Source organism: Myxine glutinosa, chromosome 1 (genome assembly GCF_964187855.1).
Source record: "Myxine glutinosa chromosome 1, kmMyxGlut1.1, whole genome shotgun sequence".
Taxonomy (NCBI): domain Eukaryota; kingdom Metazoa; phylum Chordata; class Myxini; order Myxiniformes; family Myxinidae; genus Myxine; species Myxine glutinosa.
This window is the reverse complement of record NC_136261.1, coordinates 183,464,477-183,488,900: the sequence shown is the minus strand read 5'-3', so window position 1 is coordinate 183,488,900 and position 24,424 is coordinate 183,464,477. Positions and strand designations below refer to the sequence as shown.

Genomic DNA, 24,424 nt, shown 5'->3' with positions numbered 1-24,424 from the left:
GTATCATCTGTATTTTAGCCATTTGGATTGCATCTCAAATCCAGTCTTGTCAGAGGAGAATGAATACGTGACTTTGTGATTTTCAATAAATACAGCTGGCTTACTAATGGCCTGCAGAGAGGCCTAATCTGCCTGCCCTGCCTGGTCTGGCTTACAGATGGTTCCATTATACACTTCCTGGATCACTCTGGAATGTCCTCTGAAATAGCAGGGCAAATTCAGATTTGAAATAAATGTTGCATATATAAGCAGAACTCCACACATCCCATTTGAGGCTATTTACATATGACATACAAAAAAGTTGGGAGAATAAGTGACCTTTAGGATACGATTTGAATAATACCATGCACATAAAGGTAAAATGCAATGCTAAAAATGGTTAACAGTTACCCTTTGAAAGTTAAAAATTTTCGACTATATTTTACACATCGTGAAGCATATTGGATTTTGTGAAACAACGATAGCAAGGCCCCCACCTTCTTCAGCAATCTTCTTTTCACTCCTGCTATGTGATGTTAGCTAAGCTTGAGCTAAGCCTGTTGCCTCCTTCTTTCTCTCCCCGCAGTGTTGAACAAGGGCCAGTGCGTGACCAAGTACTACCGTTGGATGCAGCGTGCTGGGGGATATGTGTGGCTCCAGTCTGTTGCCACTATTGCAGTTAACACGAAGGCTTCAGGGGAAAAATCTGTTATCTGGATCAACTATGTACTCAGGTAAAGCTTCACACTATTCTTTGTTGCTAAATAATGCTATTGGAGCTAAAATAGCAAAGCAGCAGGCAATCCTTGGTCAAAAGGACAGAAAAGGTTTTTATGGCATGCTGAATTCTGAAATTAAAGTTTGTCAAAAAAAAACAAAGGACTTATAATGCAAGGTGGATGAAATGGATCGTTTCAATTACTCTGTTCAGAAAGGTCCATTGGTCATGCTATTACTTGACTGATTCATTGCCCATAATACGTTTGACTATTTGGTGTTGCAGTAACCATGAACGACGTGGTTGTCTATTAGACATACAACAAGTGACACCAGAACGCAAGAGGTCTTCTGAGTCTTCGGAGCCTTCAGACTCAGACTTTGACTCACGGGAAAGTTCAGGTGAGACTGAATACTGCACTGTTACATTTGTTATTATACATGTACCGGTAACTAATTAATTTTAATCAAACGTAAGTAGTGGTGTATATAGGATGTGCATAATTAGTGGCTAAGTCAAAAATATCTGCCATAACATACTAAAAATACGCAATTTGGTGTCTGTCTGTCTGACTGATTTTTGATCGTGATACATTCGATCGTTCTTCTCGACCAAACTTGACAGTACTAAGAGTCACATGATGGATGGTGTTGTGGTTTAACTCCCCCCCATCCCAAAGGGAGTTTCCCCGCCAACGGGGATGCGTGTTGAGGTGTATATCCGTGTTAAGATTGCATTATCATGACATTTTTCAAAGGACTCTTCTAATAACAAAACTAACGATAATATCATAATAATGTTATTACAAAACAATATTAATACTAATAATATCCCACCTCCCCAAGGGGTAGTTCCTCCTTGAACAAATGCAGTGTTAACGTGTATAAACATCTTATCATGCCGTTTTCGTTGGAGCATCCCCTACCAGAAGTAAAAATATTATAAACCACAAACACGTATGATTACCTATTTAAACAGCCGTTAATGCTGTTTAACACTAAACTAAAGAAATTTGGAGGAATCCGGACATCGGTCTATGCGTATCACGTTGACAAACGCACCTGATCAAAGATCTACTGTAGTCTATATACCACATAATTGTTAATAACTCGACCTCTCCTGCCGCTTCCGTGGAGTTCTTCCAAGGTGTTTTTCGTGGTGTTCTTCCAAAGCCACTTCTCATTACAAAAGCAACAAGAAAGAGCAATCAGAGATTTCAGAACATCGCCAGGACGTGTTTTTGGTGTTTTTTTAAAGGCTTTTGTGTTAAAACAAATATGGCGGCCGACATAACCGATGATGTGTGACCACATGACCGATGGTCATCATTGTTTTTTTTTCCTCCACAGATGATGCGCAATAAATTTCATCTTGATCGGATGAAGTTTTGTACTTGTCGAATTATGATGTCATAATGGAGGCACCTATGACATCATCAATAAAAAAACCACCTTTAGAGGCCATTTTTCCCCGCAAGCGGGGCTTGGCCTTTTTCGAGAACTGTGGTTGTTGTTGTTTTTCGGTCCCCTTTTTGAAGCAATGTTTTACGGCCGGATGCCCTTCCTGACGCCAACCCTTTTTGCCGCCTTTAACGACAAGCAGGGAATTACCAGTGAACTGGCACTCAATTTGCCGACCTCGGAAGGATGACAGGCTGAGTCAACCCCCCTGGCGTTAATTCAGCGATTGACCAGAATTCAAACCCAGGATCCTAGGATCCTAAGCCGGCACCCTAGCCGCTAGCCCAACACCAGGGATTATGACATCATCAATAACCTATATTATTCCCCATGGAGAGTTCTTTACAATGAGCCTTGTCTCAATGATTTCTATGCAGCGCTTTCGGAGATATAGAGGTGCAAAGCTTTACGGTTTTTCAAGGATGGCGTCCATACCACGTGACCTATGGCGTCATAATTATCATTAAAAATTGTACAGGAGGAGATGCACCTATGGTGAAAATTTCCTGTCAATTGGACAGACCAACGCTTGCAGAGAAATCATATTTATTCTGTGTGGACAAACAGACAGACAGACAAACAAACGGACTCAAATGACATACCTTCTCCTCTGGCAAGGGTAATAACAACACTTGTGATAGATAATAGCATAATGATATTACGAAACAATATCCTCCCTCCCCAAGGGGATTTCGTGACGAGCGTTTTTCCCCACCCTTCCTACATGCCCTCCCCACGACACCATTATGTTAAGTAAATTGTATTATCAGGAATTTAAAATGGTGAGGTATAGTCTGATATTTTCGATGACCTGATCTAACATAGGTTATAGTAAAAAAATAACTGTCAATAATAATAATAATGAGGATAATAGCATGACCCCTGTCGCTCCCATAATGCGCGGATGTGCTAGTCTAACTACAACAAGGTAATTCCCTGCATGTGTATGTAAGTTTGATTATTATAGAACCAAAAACAGCTGAGCCAATCTCCACCAAATTTTGCATACATGCTCAGGATACCCAAGGCCAGGTCAGGTTACCCCCCTCCCCATCCCTCTCCACGAGTGTGTGGAGGTCACCTATACAAAAATGGGAAAATATTGACTCATTCCTTTCCAACATTTTTGCCCCCACCACCCTCCCCAATCAAGTGCAGGCTTTGCCATCTCTCTCCTATTCATTGTAACTTCAAAGCCTATTTTATATCATATCATAATATACTTATGGCCATATACATAATCCATAATACATAATATATTTTGCAAAAGGCAGGCTTTTGTCCCTCATCGCCATTTACCATATATTTAATTCCCATTACTTTCACCTCTTCTGCTGCTTCTTTCCTTTACCTTGCTTAAGTGAACCTGCCCATGTAAGCCATGTGAGCTTGGATTAGATAATCACAAAAATTGACAATTTTTGACTCACACTTCTCCATCAAGCAAAGTACAGCAAAGAAAACCCTAACAATGCTGGTGGCCCTAGCACATGATCAGAACTAGACATTACTTTCAAATGGCATCTGCCTAGGAAGTGACCTGCAGCTCTTAAACCAATATTCCACACTGCTCCGTGAAAAGCTTCCGAACTGTAAATATCTTATGGAAGGATACCAACAGATGCACGAGGATGGACCTCAAATATTATATAATGTCCATCCAATGTTATCAGAACTTCACATGCTGATTGTCCAGTACCCACCACATACTTGTCTAACTTAACTAGTGAATTCGCCAACTAATTGAGTTGGCATTTTACTAACAACACGAAGCAGTTGTGCTTGATTCCTGGTATTCATAGCAATACTTGGTTTGTGGACCTTCGATATATCTCTTTTCTCATCCCACGTGTAGGCTACAGCACTCGCAATTCCTCCACTAACAGGAAAGGAAATTGTGTAGGTTGCTACAACAATAGCACAGCCTCCATTTTTTCCTGTTGGGTTGGTGTGTGATTCTGATCAGAGTATGACTTACGGGGAATCTTCTTACCTGCGGATCTGCAAGAAATGATATTTTTGACATTATTGAATGTCCTTTGCTGGTACCCATGGCTACACTGTACTTGAAGATCATGAAAAGTGTGTAGCTGGTACCAATGCAAATATTGAGTACTTTGTTGAAATCCAAAGTCTTGCAGTATGGTCCCTCAACATTTCTGACAGTGTTGGGCTGAAGTCACAGTATTTCACTGAATCTGCAAAGTTCAGCAACCTAGCTGGACAGATTTACGTTGTTTATGTGTGTACATGCTGAACTTGTAGCATTGCTCAATGAAAGATGGCTTGGGGTTGGTTATCCTGTTGCTCGAAAAGTCTGACAAGTTCATTGAACATCTTCGCTGTCAGCTTGAAGCGGTAACTAAACTCTGTACTAGTGAGAAAGACTTCGCACCAAACACATTCAAAAGCATGCATTTGCATTTATTGTCATCATTGATGTTGTTTGCCTCAAAATATTGCCCACATCTCTATGTGTACAGAATTATACATCCTCCTATTGGTGGCCATCATGACAATGTTAAGTACGAGCGCTAAAAAAGAAATTTGCCATGTATCCACATCGCTGAATATTTTGTGTTGCAGCGGTCAATAAATTAGTGAACAGACAGCAAAACTTTTTATTCAAGAAATAGCAAACCAAAGAAAGAGTGTGGGCCGTGCCACACAGGAACACCTTTAAGAGGCACCTGCCCAGGAAGTGACATCACAACTTAACATGTACTGCACATTATTATATGTTACCCTCACATTATTGTTTGTAATATGTACTTCATCAATGGCTCCATAAACTCAAATGCCTTTGGAATTTCAAACTAGCTTTTGTTCTGGTTAGTTTGGCTTCATACATCAGTTCCTCCCCCTGATCCCACCCCTCAATCATTTTAGTGAAAGGATTATATTAAAGAAAGAAATCATTAATGTGATTTATACTCAATAAATTAGCTCACACTGCTTAGCCCATGACCATTACAAAGTAAGCAGAACCCAGAAGTTTACACAGTGTAGGTCGACTTATATCTACACTAGTAAAAAGCCCGTCAAAAATGACGGGTTGGAACAGTTTATTCGACGGTGCAGCCACGTGAGCGTGCCAAAATCTGAAGCCTCGGCCTAGTGTCAGATGTGCTTATATATTCTTCATTTATTGGACATAATATGGATGTAAATGAACAATCGTTTTACTCTGTGCATGTTGCTCATGACGTGCAGCGAATTTCACCTCCCTGCACCTTGTATTTATTATTATTTTAAAAAACGCTTCTGTACACCGCCCTTGAGGCTCGGTTTGCAAGCCACCGTCTACAATTCCAATTAAAGAAACATAATTACTCTGTTATGGAAAATGTTTTTCGAGTTTGTTTTATCCTCAAAAATAGACCGTAGTGAACACACATTCATGTTAAAAGATTGGCTTTTAAAACCTACCCTTAGAAGGGGGACAGACATCTGTACAAACACACAAACACATTGTGTTTTATATGGTAGATTAGTTAAATAATATTGCCATTTGTACCAAAGTACTTGCATTAGGCATCCAACTAAACTTAATGAGAAAATAAAGTATGAATTTGTTTTTATCACCCGATTTTCAAGCATATCATCGCCTGCACGAACAATGCAGGAACGGGCACATTCAAATAGGTTTATTTAATGATAGAATCGCTATCCATGCCATGAAAATGATGTAGATGGAGAAGACTCGTCATATGGCAAGGGCTTTACTTTGTCAGTGAAAACGAAGTCCAAGCCAAATGTATTCCAATAAATACCACATCCGAAACAATATCTTTCTGTCCAACAAAAGTAGAACTCGTTTTTTCTTCAAGTATACTCATTTTGAACATTCTTCCATTTAATAAATTTGAGATTGGACATAACAGAGTTTCTATTGACTATTTATTGACTATCAATTTCTATTGACAGAGTTTATACTAGACTCTATTGGTAGTTTCAGATTGAAGTTCCTTTTGTGTGCCATCTCTGTAAAGGAAAGTTGTGCCCCACAAGGCTCACCATTGGCACCTTTTTTCCAAAATTAATTGGAGGTTTTTCAAAACCGTAAATCCTGAGTGATCAAATATGTCCTTGATCCCCACATTTGCCAAATCAAATTCTTGATTCCAGGTCTGATGATAATTTCATGATCCATGTTTAGGTGTTTCAAAATAATCTGAGGCTGCTTTGCCAGTTTCATATTGCACAAGTATTTGATATCCTTTCTACCACCTGTGCATTGTGGAACTTCCTCACTAACTTTGTTAAATCCCACACTTTCCTCCAGGTTTTCAAGGTGGCAGTGCGCACCACCATGTCAGATCATACTCCATTCCTACTGTGATATTTTCCATCATCAACCCTCTTTTTATTAACCTCTCCCCGTTTATTTGCAGATTGCTATGTTTCCTTTCCTCTTATCTCTCCCCCTGTTCGTTCAACATATTTTGTGTCCAAACATTGTCTTATTGTCCCAATGTCAATGCATAGCCTTCTACACACCCCTTGCTCTTTTATGAGCCCAAACCTAATACCACAAAAACTAAGTATTTCCCTCGTTCATAGATAGGTTGGATCAGAAAGGCAGAACCTCTTCCAATTGACATTTGCAGGCCTAAAGCATTTGCTAATCAGAGTTAGATTGCATTTTTTACTTCTACATTTTCAATGTCCCAATAGTGATCTCCTGGCATTCAGAGGCTGTCATAAACGTGTGTTACAGGTTCTTGGACAGATTATTATCCATCATTTTGATATGCTTCAATTTTTTTTTTTTTTTTTTTTTGGGGGATACTGAATCGAGGCTCGTGAAAGAGCTAACATTTATTTCACAAACAAATCAACCAGACAAACAAAATATACAAAAAGAGGGAGTGGAAGACAAGATGGGGAGAGAAGGGGAAGCACACAACCACAACATTTGAGAGCAGGGAGAAGTGTGGGAGGGAGAGGGCTTGGGGGCAGGAGGCGTGGGAGGGGGATGGGGGGGAGGGAATTTGGGTTAGGGGGACCCATGCTTCAATTTGTCAATGATGGTGATTCACTTGGGTTGGGAGGACTGATTGATTTTATAATTTCTTGAACATTGTCAAAAATATCCCTGAGTTCTTTTATTTGTCATATCGTATCACGATACCCACCAACTGCAAATATGATGATACCAATGGGTAATGGAGTACATATATACAGTACAGTACACCGCTTTTATAATCCAAACAAGCGGCTAACAGTTTATGTTAGGTGGGCCATGTGCAAGTTTTTGTATGTCTTTTAAACTCTTGCAAGTAGCCAATTCAATTGGAACTGTGGGCCGTTCGCAAAGTTTCGGCCTAAGAAACCGCCGAGTTAGACTTGGGGAGAATGTCTGGACACTCGTCGCCACACTAAATTTATCTGCAGTTGAATGCATGGAGAAGCTTAAAAAAAACTGCAACAAGAATATAAAACTCCTTAAAAAATCACAATAAATTGAGAGGGTGCAACCCAAATAATAATTTAATAATCTGGGATACGTTTGAATCCGCATGGGAAAGCATTGTCACAGCACACGTGATGTCAGTCATCGGAATAGGCATGTTTCTCGCCAGGCATGATATAAATGCTAACCTAACTATCTTAAACGACCTCACCATCTTGATTGGCCTGGTATTGCTCGGCCAATTGAAGCAATTCATGCAAATACGACTATGTCGTCTAATCGGATCTTATGCCGATTTAGATGCAGTATAAATGTTTTTGTGAATGAGGATTTTCATTGTCATCAAACCCAATGATGTGAGGGATTATAAAATATGAGTATATTCAAAAGCGAAGTCTACACAGACAAAATTCTAATGATAATATGTTTAGACCTTGAAAACATGGCCTGAGACTATGGTTTGTGATTCATTCTTTGAGCTGAGCAGAGACCACTCTATCCTTTCACTTCTTTGTAAGTTTATAACCCATTCCCCATCCCCTTGTTGAAACTGTTCACTGTATCTGTTTCATCGGCTGGAGACTGTGAATCATCACATATTAAGTGGCATGTGGCATTGATGGAAAGTGTTGGAGTTCATATGATATTTGCAATTTTAAATACATCAAGTTATCCATCTCAGAAAATGCTGCGTTGCACTTTTTTTTTTATTATATGCTGTGCAAAAAGAAGCAAATACTAATTGTTGTTGTGCTGTGCTTACAACGGTGAAAAGCTTTGCAGAGCTGTTAGCAAATTGCATTTAAACAAATATGAAATGCGAGCAGAATTTTTGTTTTCACAGAGCCGGTCATGCCATAAACAATGTCAATCAAACACCCACGATGATTCCGAAGAAATGCACACATTGGTTTCGTATTTCCTCCAAAGTTTGTTCTGTTATTGCAGAGCCGACAGCTCATGTTGTTAGCCTCTGTTTGACGGTCCCTGGGCCTTTTCATTCATTAAAACAAGGAGATGATTGTTAACGCTCGGGGACACTTTGTGATACCGTTAAACTTAACGATTGAAATTGTTGGGGAGAAAGTGATGATCATTTGTGCGGTTTTGACTTGAGACAGAACATCCTCGAAACGATCTTGTGGGCAATATGTAGTTAGACCACATTAAATAAGAATGTGATCGCTGGAATTTGTGTGTTTTCCAATACTTTGCTCTTAAATAACTTCGTAGTATAATTATAAGAGTTTTTTCATTTATTAATTTTGAATTTTCCTATTGAGTTTCAAACAAATCCAATATAAGACAATTTTGGGCCTTTTAGTGCCAACCTTGCTGGAGTGTCCAAGGTTGTACGGTTTGATATATAATGAGAATCGAAAGCAGAATTATCTGGAGATTTTAACGCTTAATTTTTGGCTCTTTTTCAGGAGATGAACAACACGTGCAAAAGGTACACTGCAACAGCTACACCAGGCGAAGTGGCCAGTCACCAGGGACAACCAAGCAAGCTGACTACTTGGTGTTTGACCATGAGGACACTAGCTGTCATGTGGATGAAGACTTTGAGGAATCCAGCGAGTCTAGAGGCGATAGTTCCGCTCCAAGAAGCCCCAATTGCACCGTTTCTTCGTGGACGCCAGAACCTGTTAAATTAGAGCGACTGGCTGAGACTGGGCGTTGTAGACAAAGACGTGGAATGAGGAAAAGGCCCACAAAGAGGAGAAAGCAGCCACATGAAGGTATTTTGGAGCAACATGCAACACAAAACTCTCGGAATGATGCAGGATGCCTTGATTGCATCAAAACCGAGACTGTGGACTCTTTGGCATTTGAACCTAGTAGCAACCTCTGGGATTACCCACCAAACCGTGAAATAGCATCTGTGGAATCATCATTCCTGAACTGTGACAACAATATGGCTACTGGAAGCAGGAATATGACTTCTACTCTCATGGGACCCTATTCAGGTTGCATGCTACCAAACTTGCATGTCACTATCCCAGACTCTGTGCTTACTCCTCCAGGACCAGACAGCGCTACGAGTCAAAGTTCACTTTTTGTTCCATCTCCTGGCCTTTCTGCCCTTCAAACATCTGTTCTTGCACCCACAGACCCACTGTCACCTCCACTCTCGGCCTCACCACGTGATGTAAAGCTTGCATCACTTGCCCTCCCTGCCAGCCCACCCTCTGCCCTCGATGGGATCTCCAGGCCACTTCCCTTGACTTTGGCTTCCAACATCACACCTTTGCGAGCAGCATATACAGCTGGAACAATCAGGTATGCCCCTGCTGATCCAGCTGCATATGGTCGTATTGGGGAATCTGAGGATAATCCAAGATTTAACCATACGGTTCCGACTTCTACTTGTAACATAGAAGGAAAGGCCCACTTGGGCTTGCTGTACCAGCACATGCCATCTCTAGGTGTTCCATCCCCTTTCGCAGGGCCTGTTTTGGGCTCTGCAAACCTCCAGCATCTGCCAGTGTTTCCTTCAAATGAAACATTCCTTCCTGGGTTTTCCTTTCCACTGTATGGCAACGGAGGTGCGAGTGGACCTCTTCAAAACGATGGAGTCATTCCACTATCAGGAGATTGAATAACCACCCGTGAAATGATTAAAAAGTTGACCTGAGCGCTTGAAGTACATTCATCCTCAAGCCATCACCATGGCAGAGGCTGTTGAATGACTACCACTCTGTTTCATGTAATTTTGTTGCATTCCAGGACTGTGCACTCTCCGGTGCTCATGTATGGAAGATACATGGAAAACCTTATTTGGCCACTTCATTTGTTTTATTTATGAAGTATTTGCCATTTTTTCACAAATCCGGCTAATCCCACTTCCTTGGTCACACTAGTCACCAAGACTTGTAGTTATGGAAATGGTTGGGAATCTTCCTTCAATTTGCGATCATTCCAGAAATTTGGTTTTAATGGAAGAGAAAGTTTGGGCTTGGCTCAAGTGAAATTCTACCAAGCAAACACAACAAGGCAAGGTGATGCATGCTCAGAGATCGGCTTACTCTTGCAACCATTTTTTTTCTTTCCCACCGTCAGAAATTCCAGAGAAACTTTAAGTTCCAACAGTGCGTTTGATGCTACATTCTGTATATAATTGTCTTGAGATTGTGTCAAGACGGGTAAGAAACTGTTTCGTGTGTTGTGAGAAGTTTTTTTGTTTCTGTTTGAACAGAAGTGCAATGCAGATTGTTTACGGTGAACTGCCTCCGACAAAGGACGCATGGGAGGCTGATTGGTTATGCAGCCAGAATTATATAACTAAAAATGTCAGCTACAAATGTGAAGGATATAAAGTAGACAATGAAAGAAGGTTTATATAATGTATGTATGTTTACAGCACTCAGTGAAACTGACAACGCCAATTGTCTTATGTTTGATTTGAGAGATAATAACATTTTTGTATGCAAGCAAAGCTTAATTTCTTACTTCTCTCGATCTGTCTTTGTTAATTAATAGGGAGCCACTTACAGAAGCGGCAAGTTTATTTTCACATGCATGTCTCAGAATCCTATTTTGCATGGCACACTGCACAATAAAACATTCATTTTCTATGCCTCATTGGTTGCTCTGAGTCTTTCAGAGGTGGTGGTTGCTTGGCTCAAGCTCCAGGAAAGCTCGGTGATTGTGAAACACCCACATACACCCTTTCAATCCTCTGAGCTGTCTCTTTTTTTTTTCAAATTGATTTCCAAATCGCAAATGTTAGGCCCTTAAGGCTTGCAAGTCTAAAGTTTCACGATCAACTATATTTTATGAATTAATAATGATCCTTACCACCATTTCATTCCCGAGCGAGCCAATTCCCTCGTGGTATATTTTTTTCACATCAGTCAAACAAAAAGAGAAAGTTGTGGTTTTGACCAATGCAGACCATCTGGTTTATTTTGGAACAATTATGATGTAATTGTACACAATGGATTCAGGTAAATTGTTGATAATACATATCCTTGAGTATAAACAACTTTACAAATTCGAATATAGTGATTATATCTACTGTAAACACCGTTTCGCCTTCATAGAACATGTCATTTCAGTTACAAAAAAGGTTGATCCACATTGTTGTATCTAAAGATTTTGCAGCTTTAAGTTGTCAAGTTTTTGTCTTAATTGTTTTCATGCCACACATGTTCCTTCCTTCTGCAAACATAACAAGAAAAAGTGCAATCAGAGATTGCAAACCCTCGCCAGGATGTATTTTCAGTGGTTTTTTAAGGCTTTTGTGTTAAAACAAATACGGCGGCCGTACCACGTGACCGATGACGTCATCTTTTTTTTTTCTAAACTAATTTATTCCTAGATTATGCTCAAGGAATTTAATCTTGATCGGATGAAGTTTTGTACTTGTCGAATTATGACGTCATAATGGAGGCACCTATGACATCATCATTAACATATTTTATTCCCCATGAAGAGTTCTTTACAATGAGCCATGTCTCAATTTTTTCTATTCAGCGCTTTTGGAGATATAGAGGTGAAAAGTTTTTCGAGTTTTCCAAGATGGCGGCGGAACCACGTGATCTATGACACGTGGAGTTCTACAAAAATTCTACACGTGGAGTTGCACCTATGGTGAAAATTTCCTGTCAATCAGACCAACGGTTGCAGAGAAAATCATATTTATTCTGTGCGGACAAACAGACAGACAGACAAACTGACTCAAATGCAATACCCTCTCCTCTGGCGAGGGTAAATTATGGGACATTTTCACATCATACATCCCATCTCGCTGGATTCAGCTACATGCCTCCTGAAGGAATGTTCATTCGTTTGATTGAACTTCAAAAAAAAGTATCTATATATATATATATATATACAAGTATATATATATATATACACCAGGCGAAGTGGCCAGTCAGTTCAAAAGTTCCCTGACTACACAGGTCCCTGACTTATGTACATCAAAGTGGTTCTTTCTACCCACGATCATCGGAGCACCTACATATGCAGATCTACCTGACTCTATATATCACTCTACCCCACCGACATACCAATATTTTAAATTTCTAACATGCTGGTTCAATGGCCTAATGGATAAAGCATCAGACTCCCAAGCTGGGGATTGTGGGTTTGAATCCTGTCTGGGTTGAATATTTTTACCCCTTAATTTTTCATCAAGTCTTTTATATCGTCTTGAATAAAGTCTTGTATGATGAACAAATGCATTTTGTTTGTATTTAAAATGTATCTTGTGAAAAATGCCAGGGGCATAGAAAAGGCCCCATTATATGGGATGTGCCATGTGGCAAACTACAGAAAAGAAGTGACATTATTGGGTAAAATGCCAGGGGCATAGAAAAGGCCCCTTTATATAATGGTATGTGTATTGTGGCAAAGTCGAGAAAAGAAGGGATATTCCATAGCTCAAATAAAATGTTGAACAATAGAAAAGAAGGGACATTCAAAAAATATTGTGTGCATGCTGTACTACCCATGTGTTCTTAGGAGGAACCAAGTAATGCTCTACAAAAGTTCATATAAAGGGGTGCCCTACATCTGACAAATAAAATACATTTACTTCTTCATGCAGGTGTATGAATCAAATTGGTGCCCCTGTCTGCACACACTACACCTTCACCACTGCCTGCACTAGCTATACCCTCCCCACTGCCTGCATTCACTACACCCTCACCAATGCCTGCATTCTCTACACACTCACCTTTCCCTGTACTCACTACACCCTCACCACTGTCTGCACTTGCTGCACCCTCACCACTGTCTGCACATGCCACACCTTCATGACTGCCTGCACGAGCTACACCCTCACCACAGCCTGCATTCACTACACCCTCACCAATGACTGCATTCTCAACACACTTACCATTGGCAATCTCCTCTACAAACTCACTCCACAAACATAACCAACTTTTCTCGACAAATTCTTCACATACCTGCTGTAAAGTATTTATTCGTTACTTCAACCTTGCAATAACTATCTTCATGTGAGCTATTTCCTCACACTTCATACAACATAGAATCCCCTCTGTTCCCACTATCCCCGATATGGCCCACATTCAGCATCCATCACACTGTTTAATGCAATCTTCAAAGTGAGTTTGCAGGGGACACCTCTTGTAATTTTGTTGAGGATGATGATCTTAGAATATTGTACACCGCTCCTTTCCTATGCCATCTCCAGGCATTGAAAAACGTCATAGCCGGGCACCGAAGGGGGCTCGGCAGTGACACACGCTGAAAGGGAGTACTCAGTTTTCACTCTGGTTGTTTGTTTGTTTGTTTGTTTTCTTTCTTTCTTTCTTGTTTGTCCGGGCCTTGTCTCAGCCATCCTTTGAGCTCGGAAGCTGAAATTTCGGCACAGTCGTGAGCAAGTCCTTTGTCAAAAAAGGTATTTTTTGTTTTTTGATTAATCAATTAATTGAGGAGTTATTTAATTATTAGCGATTAATTAAGTACTTATTTAATTAATTAAATTTCCTTTCTCTTCTGACCATTAACTCAGGCACCTTTTGAGTTAGGAAGCTCATATTTAGACATGCCAATGGCCAGGTGATTTGGCTGCAAAGGCTATTTTTGATTTATTAATTAATCAATTAATCAATTAATCAATTAATTATTTAATTATTCAATTAATGACTATTTTTTTTTTTTTAAGTTACAGATTCTGATGAAATGGTGGTGGTTTATGTGTTCTTTGACCGAATTGATTAGTAATTTAATTTTTTAATGATGATTATTTATTTATTTTCATTATTAATCATTTATTTATTTTCTTTCTCATTTGGCCAATATCTCAGGCACCTTTTGAGCTAGGAAGCTAATATTTGGACATGACAGTGACCAAGTGATGTGGCTATCAAGGATATTTTTGATTTATTGATTAATCATTTAATCGAATAATTATTTATTGATTAATCAATTAATTATTTAATTTTTTATTAATGACTTATTTAAATAAATTTCTCAAAGATACATCTTCGGATGAAGAACTAGTGGTTCAGTTATGCTATTAGCCAATTGATTAAGAAAATATTTTGTGATAAATCTTTTATTGATTTTAATTATACAATTAATCAATCAATTATTGTACACCTCTTCCTCCCAATGCAGTCTCGATGAGCCGCACTGCTGTATTGCCGGGCGCCAGAGGCGGCCCGGCAATGCCGCGCTGTAGCATATTTAATTATTTGGCATGGGGGCGATGTACTTTTAATGTATCTGTACTTGTTTTCTTGTTTGTTTGTCCAGGCGATATCTCAGCCATCCTTTGAGCTAGGAAGCTGAAATTTCGGCACAATAGTGAGCAAGTACTTTGTCAAAAACGCTATTTTTTGTTTTTTGATTAATCAATTAATTGATGTTATTTAATTATTAGCAATTAATTAAGTACTTATAAATTTACTTTCTCTTCTGCTCATTATCTCAGGCACCTTTTGAGTTAGGAAGCTAATATTTGGACATGCCAATGACCAAGTGATTTGGCTGCAAAGGCTATTTTTGATTTATTGATTAATCAATTAATCGATCAATTATTTAATTATTTGATTAATGACTTCTTTTTTTTTTTATGTTACAGATTCGGATGAAATGGTGGTGGTTAATGTGTTCTATTAGCGAATTGATTAATTATTTTATTTTTTATTATTATTAATTTTTTATTTTCATTACTAATTATTTTTTTATTTTCTTTCTCATCTGGGCAATATCTCAGGCACCTTTTGAGCTCGGAAGCTGATAATTGGACATGACAATGACCAAGTGATTTGGCTGTAAAAGGTATTTTTTATTTATTGATTAATTAATTAATCGATTAATTATTTAATTATTCGATGAATGACTTAATTAATTAATTTTTTAAGTTACAGATTCGGATGAAATGGTGGTGGTTTATGTATTCTATGAACCAATTGATTAACTATTTAATTTTTTTATGATTATTATTTATTTATTTTCATTATTAATCATTTATTTATTTTCTTTCTCATCTGGGCAATATCTCAGGCACCTTTTGAGCTAGGAAGCTAATATTTGGACATGACAGTGACCAGGTGATGTGGCCATAAAGGATATTTTTGATTTATTGATTATTCATTTAATCGATTAATTATTTATTGATTAATCAATTAGTTATTTTATTTTTTATTAATGACTTGTTTAATTAAATTTCTAAAAGATACATCTTCGGATGAAGCACTAGTGGTTTAGTTATGCTATTAGCCAATTGATTAAGAAAATATTTTGTGAGTCTTTTATTGATTTTAATTATGCAATTAATCAATCAATTATTGTACACTCTCCCTCCCAACGCAGTCTCTATGAGCTGCACTGCGGTATTGCCGGGCGCCGGAGGCGCCACGGCAATGCCGCGCTGTCGGATATTTAATTATTTGGCATGGGGGTGGTGTACTTTGAATGTATCTGTACTTGTATCTCTTTTAACTTGTTGATTGCACCAAACATTTTACCAAGCTCTTTTGCTACCTCTGTAGCCACATGTTCCAGCGGCAAATTTATATGAATGATTGATGCAATGAATGGTCTGACTTGGTAAGTGCTTGCTTGGTAAGCATGGTAAGTGCTTGCTGACTAATGGTAAGTAAGTGGTAAGTGCTTAAGTAAGTGAATGGTAAGTGCTTGCTGACTAATCACCGACTGGTCATCTCGTTTTGCCATGAAAAAGTCAAATATGGATTTTTATTGTGTAGCCCGTATGGCAATGGCGTCTGGAACAGCGTTTGTCTGTCCATATGTGTGTATGTCCTTTCCGCCAGCATTTTTGTGGGTTTTTTTTTTTTTTTTTTTTTTTTTTTTTTGTATACAAGATCGAGGCTCGTGAAAGAGCGAACATTAATCACACAGAAAGACAAACAGACACATAAAACAAATAACATCGGGAGCGGTAGACAAGATGGGGAGAGAGGGGGAGAGGGGGAAGGACACAAACACAACATTTGAGAGCAGGGACTGAGAGACATGGAGACATCGAGAGATCTGTGGGAGGGAGAGGGCTTTGGGGGGGAGGCATGTGAAGGGGGTGAGGCATGTGAAGGGGGGGGGGGGGGTGGGAGAGGTATAAACATATGGACACTGCCAGGATTTCCAGGAAAGAAGTTGGAATTTCAAACGAGGTGGATCTGGGGTGAATTAGTGGGGGTAGAAAAGATCAAGGTTATGGATAGGGGAAGATAAGAGATGGTGGTGAACAGCTGTTTTAAAGACCTGGAGGGAGGAGAGGGATTGAAGGGAGTGTGGGAGTTTGTTCCACAGGCGGGAGAAAAGAGGAATGAAAGAGTGAAGGTGAGCAGAGAGCCGAGATTTCGGGTTTATTCCTTTTACAATTTGTTTTCTCTCAACCATTGGTCCGATTGACACGAAATTTGCACCATATTTGCCTGTAGAATTTTAAATGATAATTATGACGTCATAGGTCACGGTACGGGTGCCATCTTGGAAAAACTGAAAAACTTTGCACCTCCATCTCCAAAACCACGACATGGAAATTTTTTTTAAGGTGGCTCATTGTAAGATACTCCCCATGTGGAATAACATATGGTAATGATGATGTCATAGGCGCCTTCATTATGACGTCATAAATCAACAATTAGAACGCTTGATCCGATCAGTATGAAATTTCTTGGGCGTGATCTAGAGATAAATTGGTCGAGAAAAACAAAATGATGACGTCATTGGTCACGTAGTTCGGCAGCCATATTTTTACAGTGTAGTCCGTAGAGCAATGCCATCTGGAACAGCGTTTAGCTGTCTGTCCGGTGTATGTATGTATGTTCCTCACAAACGTCCACCAATCAGAGCTGAGGATCTGGTCACATGACCGTGGGACAGGAGATCCTCCATTCAGCAGATCCAAGCCTGGCTACGCCGTTGTTAGACGATTGGTCTTGTTTAATTTCTTCCACTAGGGATTCTTTAAAGATGAAGTCAAAATGTTTTTTCCCCTATCTGACCACGTAACGGAAAACAACACCTGCTGCACCTGAAAACAGACAGGTATAATATACGTGACTATTTTCGTTAATATTACCAGCTGGTAGACTTTTCAGCTCACTGTCCAATGATTGAAATTTTATCAGGAGTACATTTCTGAGGCTGGCATCTGCTCATATTCCCAACGATACAGATGTCCATCATTACGCCTGAGCTGGAAACACCTTTATAAAGCATGATATTCTTGTGTTAAAAGATGTATTCCTTACGTGTTTAAACTCTGCCTTTGTTAATATTACTTCTGGCCAATGTAAACATTTACCACCACACAACGTTTCAAACATTCTTGGCTCAATTTAACTGGTCACATCATTCATTTCGCAACTGGGATGTCAAAGCATCAACAATTTTTAAATCTTAATACTTGAAAATATGTCTTTCATCACCCTAATTCTCTTTTTGTGTGACATTTTATTGGAGTTTCCAAATTACAATCTATACTATAAGAGACGTGTGTGTGTGTGTGTGTGTGTGTGTGTGTGTGTGTGTGTGTGTGTGTGTGTGTGTATGTGTATGTATGTGTCTATGTGTGTATGTATGCGTGTGTGTATGTGTGTCCGTGTATGTGTCTGTGTCTGTGTATGTATGTGTGTGTGTGTGTATGTATGCGTGTGTGTCTGTGTGTATGTGTGTCTGTCTGTGTATGTGTCTGTATGTCTCCATTTTTCTCAGAGATGGCTGAACGGATGTTCGTCAATCATTCAGAGGGTCATCATTGAATGCCGGGGAGTGTTTTGGCAAAAAAAAAAAAAAAATGCTTGAAGAAATAAAAGTTCGTGTTGTTTGGATTTTCTGAAAATCGCTTTATTGTGCCTGAACCTTTGTAGCGATATGAAAGGTAATACGGTATTAAATTATCACCGATTCGTGTGTGTGTGTGTGTGTGCGTGTGTGATATTAAATATACATTTTTCTTATTGGGTGTAAGTAGGGGAGTGTTTTAGGCACCTACAAAAATGGAAAAAACAAACAAATTGATTTTATCAAAATGCCAACAGGATTAGAATATCACCGGGCAACGCCTGGTACTCCTGCTAGTAATTTATATGGAGCTGGCAGGGTAGCCCAGGTGTATGAGCACTCGCACCTGAAACGTCGACCTGGGTTAGAATTTCGACCAAGTTATAAAGGTGTAAACTCATTTGTGTCATTCTGGTGTTTCACAGGCAGTGCGATGCATCAATGCATATGACCGAGTGTGTGGTACCTCGGATGGACGTTAAACTGGGCGTCCCGTCTGCCAGCATTAGTTGGTGGACGTTATCCCTCGGTGTCCTTAGTGAAGAGTAGGTGAGTTATCGCCGGCAGCCTTGCTAAATCACAAATTCCTGCACACTCGGTCGACTATCCTATGTTGGAGTGGTGATCCATCCAGGATTGTAATTCTAGCCAAAGCTGCATTGGCCGAACCGATGTTCTGTATCGATCATGGCGCATAAGACTAGACAAGTATTTATAAGTGTTGCAGATCTTGAATTCTCTCGATCTCATGTTGTCATTGTTTTGCCATTGCAATTGCCAAAAAGCCCTTTTCAAATATACCTTCATCGACTCTTTAATTGCCACAATTATTATTGACAGAACAACTGAAATCTTGCACTGAATTCCCATAAAGATTTGCCTTACATTGCAAGTGGAGACTCTCTCCTTAACGATATAATATTGTTACGGACCGCGGATAAGATGTTGGTTTGCCGAGCGGATGGCACCGCGGCCGAACAGTTACCCCGACTAACCCGATTCCTGAACGTTGGCCGGATCGCGCCACAGATATTCAATAGGGAAAAGACAGAGGCGACACGGATGTGAAGAAGAAGAAGAAGACAAAAAGGTTGCAAATACTACTAAATTTATTCCTATTATATACACGCTCAAAGTAACCAAGGAAGAAGGAAAGATAATAAAATAATGTACAGAAGATATTAGAGACACAGTGAAAATCGCTAGCTTACCTACAGTCTTAATTAACCCAGGGACAAGACACACAGAACAAACTCACGTACACAAAAGGATGGAAAGGCAGGAGGTGGATGGCTGGAGGGAGAGGAAGGTCCAACGGGTCCTGCAGCACGATCGGCGCGTTTCGCAGCCGCCGTTCCTTCGCGGCCCTGCTCAAAACTGCCGTCCAGGCCCCAAGCTGCTGTTGTTGCTGCTGTGGCTGTTGCTGCTGCGGCTGTGTGGACGTCGCGTGCTCTTTTCAGGACTCGTCTCTCTCGTCTTGTCAAAGCTCATCTGGTCCAACCACTCAACTCAACAACTTGCACGTCTCCCTGTCCAACTTCTACTCGGTTCTTGCGCGCGCGCTCTTATAGCGCCTCAGGCGATCAAGCCGCCGGCCTTCAGGACACGCCCATCGGTCAGCTCGCCTCGGCCCTGATTGGTCGGCACGGCCCTCTGGCTCCGCCCTTGATGACGATGGGCGGGCATGCCCAGGAGTCGGCAGCTCCTCCCCCTTCTTCTCCAAGCCGACCTCGTGGCGAATGGAGTCGCGGAGGGAACAGTTGGCAATTGTTGGAAGGGGAATGTGAATGAAAGGGGATCTACTCTTATTTAATGCAGTGCAATGGAGTGTCATCTTAATGGAAGACAAGGCCTTACCCTAATACACATAATAAAGATATAACTACCAACAAGGGGGGAAATCTATGATTGGCTAACGTGTATGCTTTATGGAATTAACTACGGGAACGCCCTTTGACCTTTATACATAACTGGAGTAAGGAGGGTCCAGAATAAAGCACTAATAATAAAAAACAATAAAAAAAACACAATCCTCATATCCACAACAATATATATATATATATATATATATAAATATATATATAAATATATATATAAATATATATATAAATATATATAAATATATATATATATATATATATATATATATATATATATATATATACATATATATACATATATATATATATATATATATATATAATATATATATATATATACAGTGAAACCTTGACTTACGAGTGCACCAACTTACGAGTTTTCCGAGATACGAGCCGTCGCTCGGTCGGTTTTTTGCTTTGTGATGCGAGCCGAGATCTGAGTTACGAGCGAGCGAGCTTGGATATAAAACAGGTAATCGTCGAAAAACATGAGCGAGGTGTGCGTGTTGTCGACTTGGCGAGGCAGTACGATCGTAGTACTTCTACGATATGTACGATTTTGAAGCAGAAGGAGTCGATAAAGGCTATAACGCGGGCCAAGGGCGTTAAGATTATTTCAAAGCTCCGGACCTCTGTCCATGAAGAGATGGAGAAGTTGTTGTTTGTGTGGTTGACGGAGAAGCAGCTCGCAGGAGATACCGTGACCGAGAGCATCATCTGTGAGAAGGCACGAGACATTTACGGGGATTTGGTGCAGCAGACGGCGGGAACATCAACGGACGAGGCATCGGAAGTCATTCAAAGCCAGTCGGGGATGGTTTGATAATTTTAAGAAGAGGACCGGCATTCACTCCGTCGTCAGGCATGGTGAGGCAGCAAGCTCGGATGTGAAGGCAGCTGAAGATTTTATTATAACTTTTTCCGAACTGATAGAAGCCGAATGATACATCCCCCAGCAAATCTTCAACTGTGACGAGACAGGGCTCTTCTGGAAAAAGATGCCGAGGAGGACGTATATAACGGCAGAGGAGAAGAGCATGCCAGGCCACAACTTGTTCAGAGTGCCGGCGATAGCTCGCCTTCTCTTTGTGGAAGACACGGTGAGATCCTTAACATCCAACAACTAATGGGATGCAAACGGGGCGCCCAGTTTAGCGGTACACACATTGATGAATCACCCTGCCTGTGAAACACCGACATGACAGGTTATAGCTGGGTCGGGATTCAAACCCAGGCTGGACAGTTTAGAGTCAAGTGTGCGTACCTCCAGGCCAGGCCATCCTGCCAACTTGTATGCTGCATACAGGTGAAATATAAAGCGCGAGATATTTTTATATATATACAGTATTTCAAAAAAAATTGGTGTGGTTTTTGGGGGGCTGGAACGGATTAATAGCATTTCAATTCATTTTAATGGGGAAATTTAATTTGAGAAACGAGCAAATTGAGTTACGAGCTCGGTCACAGAACGAATTAAACTCGTAAGTCAAGGTTTCACTGTATATATATATATATATATATATATATATATATATATATATATATATATATATATATATATATATATATATATATATATATATACACAAAGAATTAAGTTAAGCACCCCTACACAACGAATTAAGGTAAGCACCCCCTAATATATATTCTTTGTGTATATGTATACATTGGCATATATTCTAAGGTATGTGAGATCAAATAATGATTGGTATGACATTAGTTATTGACGTTATTGACGTTACTTACACGTTATTGACATTACACGTTATTGACGTTATTGACGTTATTGACGTTATTGACGCAAAGATCGCTAGAGGTCTTCTCAGAACAATGACTGTACGTTAGAAAACATAAACGTCATCCACACTGTCCGTGATGGACCTATAGCTCCATACTTAAATTGAGGTGAAAATATGCCTAAAATTCCCAAAAAATTTCACCTTAAATTATGCAGAATAAAATATTGAAAACGGCATGATTGTTATGTTTTTATGTGACCATAATATCACTTCTCCAGAAAATATAGCAATATCATGGGTATATTACACTGTTTTGACGACAACAAACTTGTAATGTGCGAGGTTGTAAAAAAACGGGGGGGGTGCTTAACTTAATTCTTTGTGTATATATATATATATATATATATATTGTTGCGGATCTCGAGCCCATCGACGTACTGAGGGGGGGTTAAGCCCTGCTCCCCCTCGAGCTTCGAGTCCATGAGGCCGCCCCCATGCTATACTCGTGGAGGACGGATTGCTCGGCAATTCCAGCCGCCGAACCCACAGCTAACGCGTGGAAGAGTTTCCGGTCACAACCCGAGTACCTTCAACACATGCTGCCGCGAGGACGGGGGCTGAACCTCACACGAGTCACGCAGTATGGTCCACCCGAGCGGTTTGTGTGTCGCGTGACTCGTGCAGTTAATCACTATGAACCCGATCGAGCGGTTTTAACTCGTGCAATGCGAGGCCAATGGTGAAGGGACAAAGACGGCCAAGTTGGAAACAAAGCACAGGATTTATTCACAAATGTACACTGGTGATATAAAAGGGACACAGGGGAGAATCCTAACCACCTTACTTACGTTTCCCAGACAGGGGCCCTCAGACTCGTTCGGGGAAGGGGAGGAAGAGGGGGACGCGCACAAAGCACGGCCACTTGGCGCACTTTGCACTGGATGGCTCGTTGGGCGTTTCCCCCCGCCCCCCCCACCCCGAGGATGTTTGCGGCAGGGACGTCGACCTCAGTCATGCACGAACGGGAATCCACGCAGCGTGTCCCACAGCCAGCGAGGCAAAGTGCACGTGCAGGGAGTCCAGGCAAGGAGATCGTCGGGCCAGAGAGAGAGAGAGAGCGTCCAGAGTCCAGAGAGCGTCCAGACTGCGAATCCCGAGAGAGTTCAGCCTGCTAGAGAGTTTGAATCCAGAGAGGTCGTCCTGCCAGAGAGAGTTCGGGGGTCCGGGCCAGGTCTTATATCCCCCGGAGCCCCACTAGAATGTTCCACGGGCCTCCACGGGTCACGTGTCGTGATAGCCCCCCATCAGTCACTCCACTTAGCTCTCATTCGCCACCGTTATTGGCCACTCCCCTTTAGCTCCCGTTGGCTGTTTGCTGCTTACCAGCCACACACTCCAGCTTCTCGCTCGGGCCTGTTAGACTTGCCCTAGGCCCACCACATAGCATTTCAGGCTCCAATGAGGCCTACCTTTCTTTACCTGCCTCAACGCATACTAACACTGGGAAGGAGACTATACTTCACAATCAATAAGAAATAACTGACTAAGCGAGGCTACATGTTGTGGTGCAACTAACTAAAGGGGAGTTGCCTTTATTCCAAAAACCACAACAATATATATATACACAAAGAATTAAGTTAAGCACCCCTACACAACGAATTAAGGTAAGCACCCCCTAATATATATTCTTTGTGTATATGTATACATTGGCATATATTCTAAGGTATGTGAGATCAAATAATGATTGGTATGACATTAGCAATTATCCATTGATGAAAGTGAGTGATCAAAGTGAAAAAAAGTGATTGGTTGAGTCAGTGATCCGATCACGTGGGTCCTACACACGTTATTGACGCAAAGATCGCTAGAGGTCTTCTCAGAACAATGACTGTACGTTAGAAAACATAAACGTCATCCACACTGTCCGTGATGGACCTATAGCTCCATACTTAAATTGAGGTGAAAATATGCCTAAAATTCCCAAAAATTTTCACCTTAAATTATTCAGAATAAAATATTGAAAACGGCATGATTGTTATGTTTTTATGTGACCATAATATCACTTCTCCAGAAAATATAGCAATATCATGGGTATATTACACTGTTTTGACGACAACAAACTTGTAATGTGCGAGGTTGTAAAAAAACGGGGGGGGTGCTTAACTTAATTCTTTGTGTGTATATATATATATATATATATATATATATATATATATATATATATATATATATATATATATATATATATATATATATTCTCCGTCGGTGATTCTGTGATATGTCTGTCCAGGGGAGTGGCTACACCGGTCTGGGAGGGGCTTCAAAAACAAATATCCACCATTTTGTTTCCTCGCATAGCTTTCAGGCCTCTTTTGTTCGGCCCGTGGTGACTTCCTCTATCTCTCACTTTTATTTCAACTCTAATTCGACATCTCATTTCATTTTTCGCAGTCGCTAACATGGTTTTAGACTCGGTTGAAAAAGAAAATTCGATGAAAGTTACA

At 40.3% G+C, this 24,424-nt stretch overlaps 1 protein-coding gene across 1 annotated transcript in view; it reads left to right on the top strand.

Annotated features, from left to right (window-relative positions):
• LOC137432858 (neuronal PAS domain-containing protein 3-like) overlaps window positions 1-11,157 on the top strand; it is a 330,034-nt gene extending 318,877 nt beyond the window's left edge. The window contains exons 9-11 of the mRNA XM_068125156.2: window positions 566-713; window positions 983-1,098; window positions 9,004-11,157. Of these exons, the coding sequence (XP_067981257.2) occupies window positions 566-713; window positions 983-1,098; window positions 9,004-10,175 (1,436 nt within the window). The 3' untranslated portion in view covers window positions 10,176-11,157. The remainder of the gene's footprint in view (window positions 1-565; window positions 714-982; window positions 1,099-9,003) is intronic.
• Window positions 11,158-24,424: the final 13,267 nt, after the last annotated feature.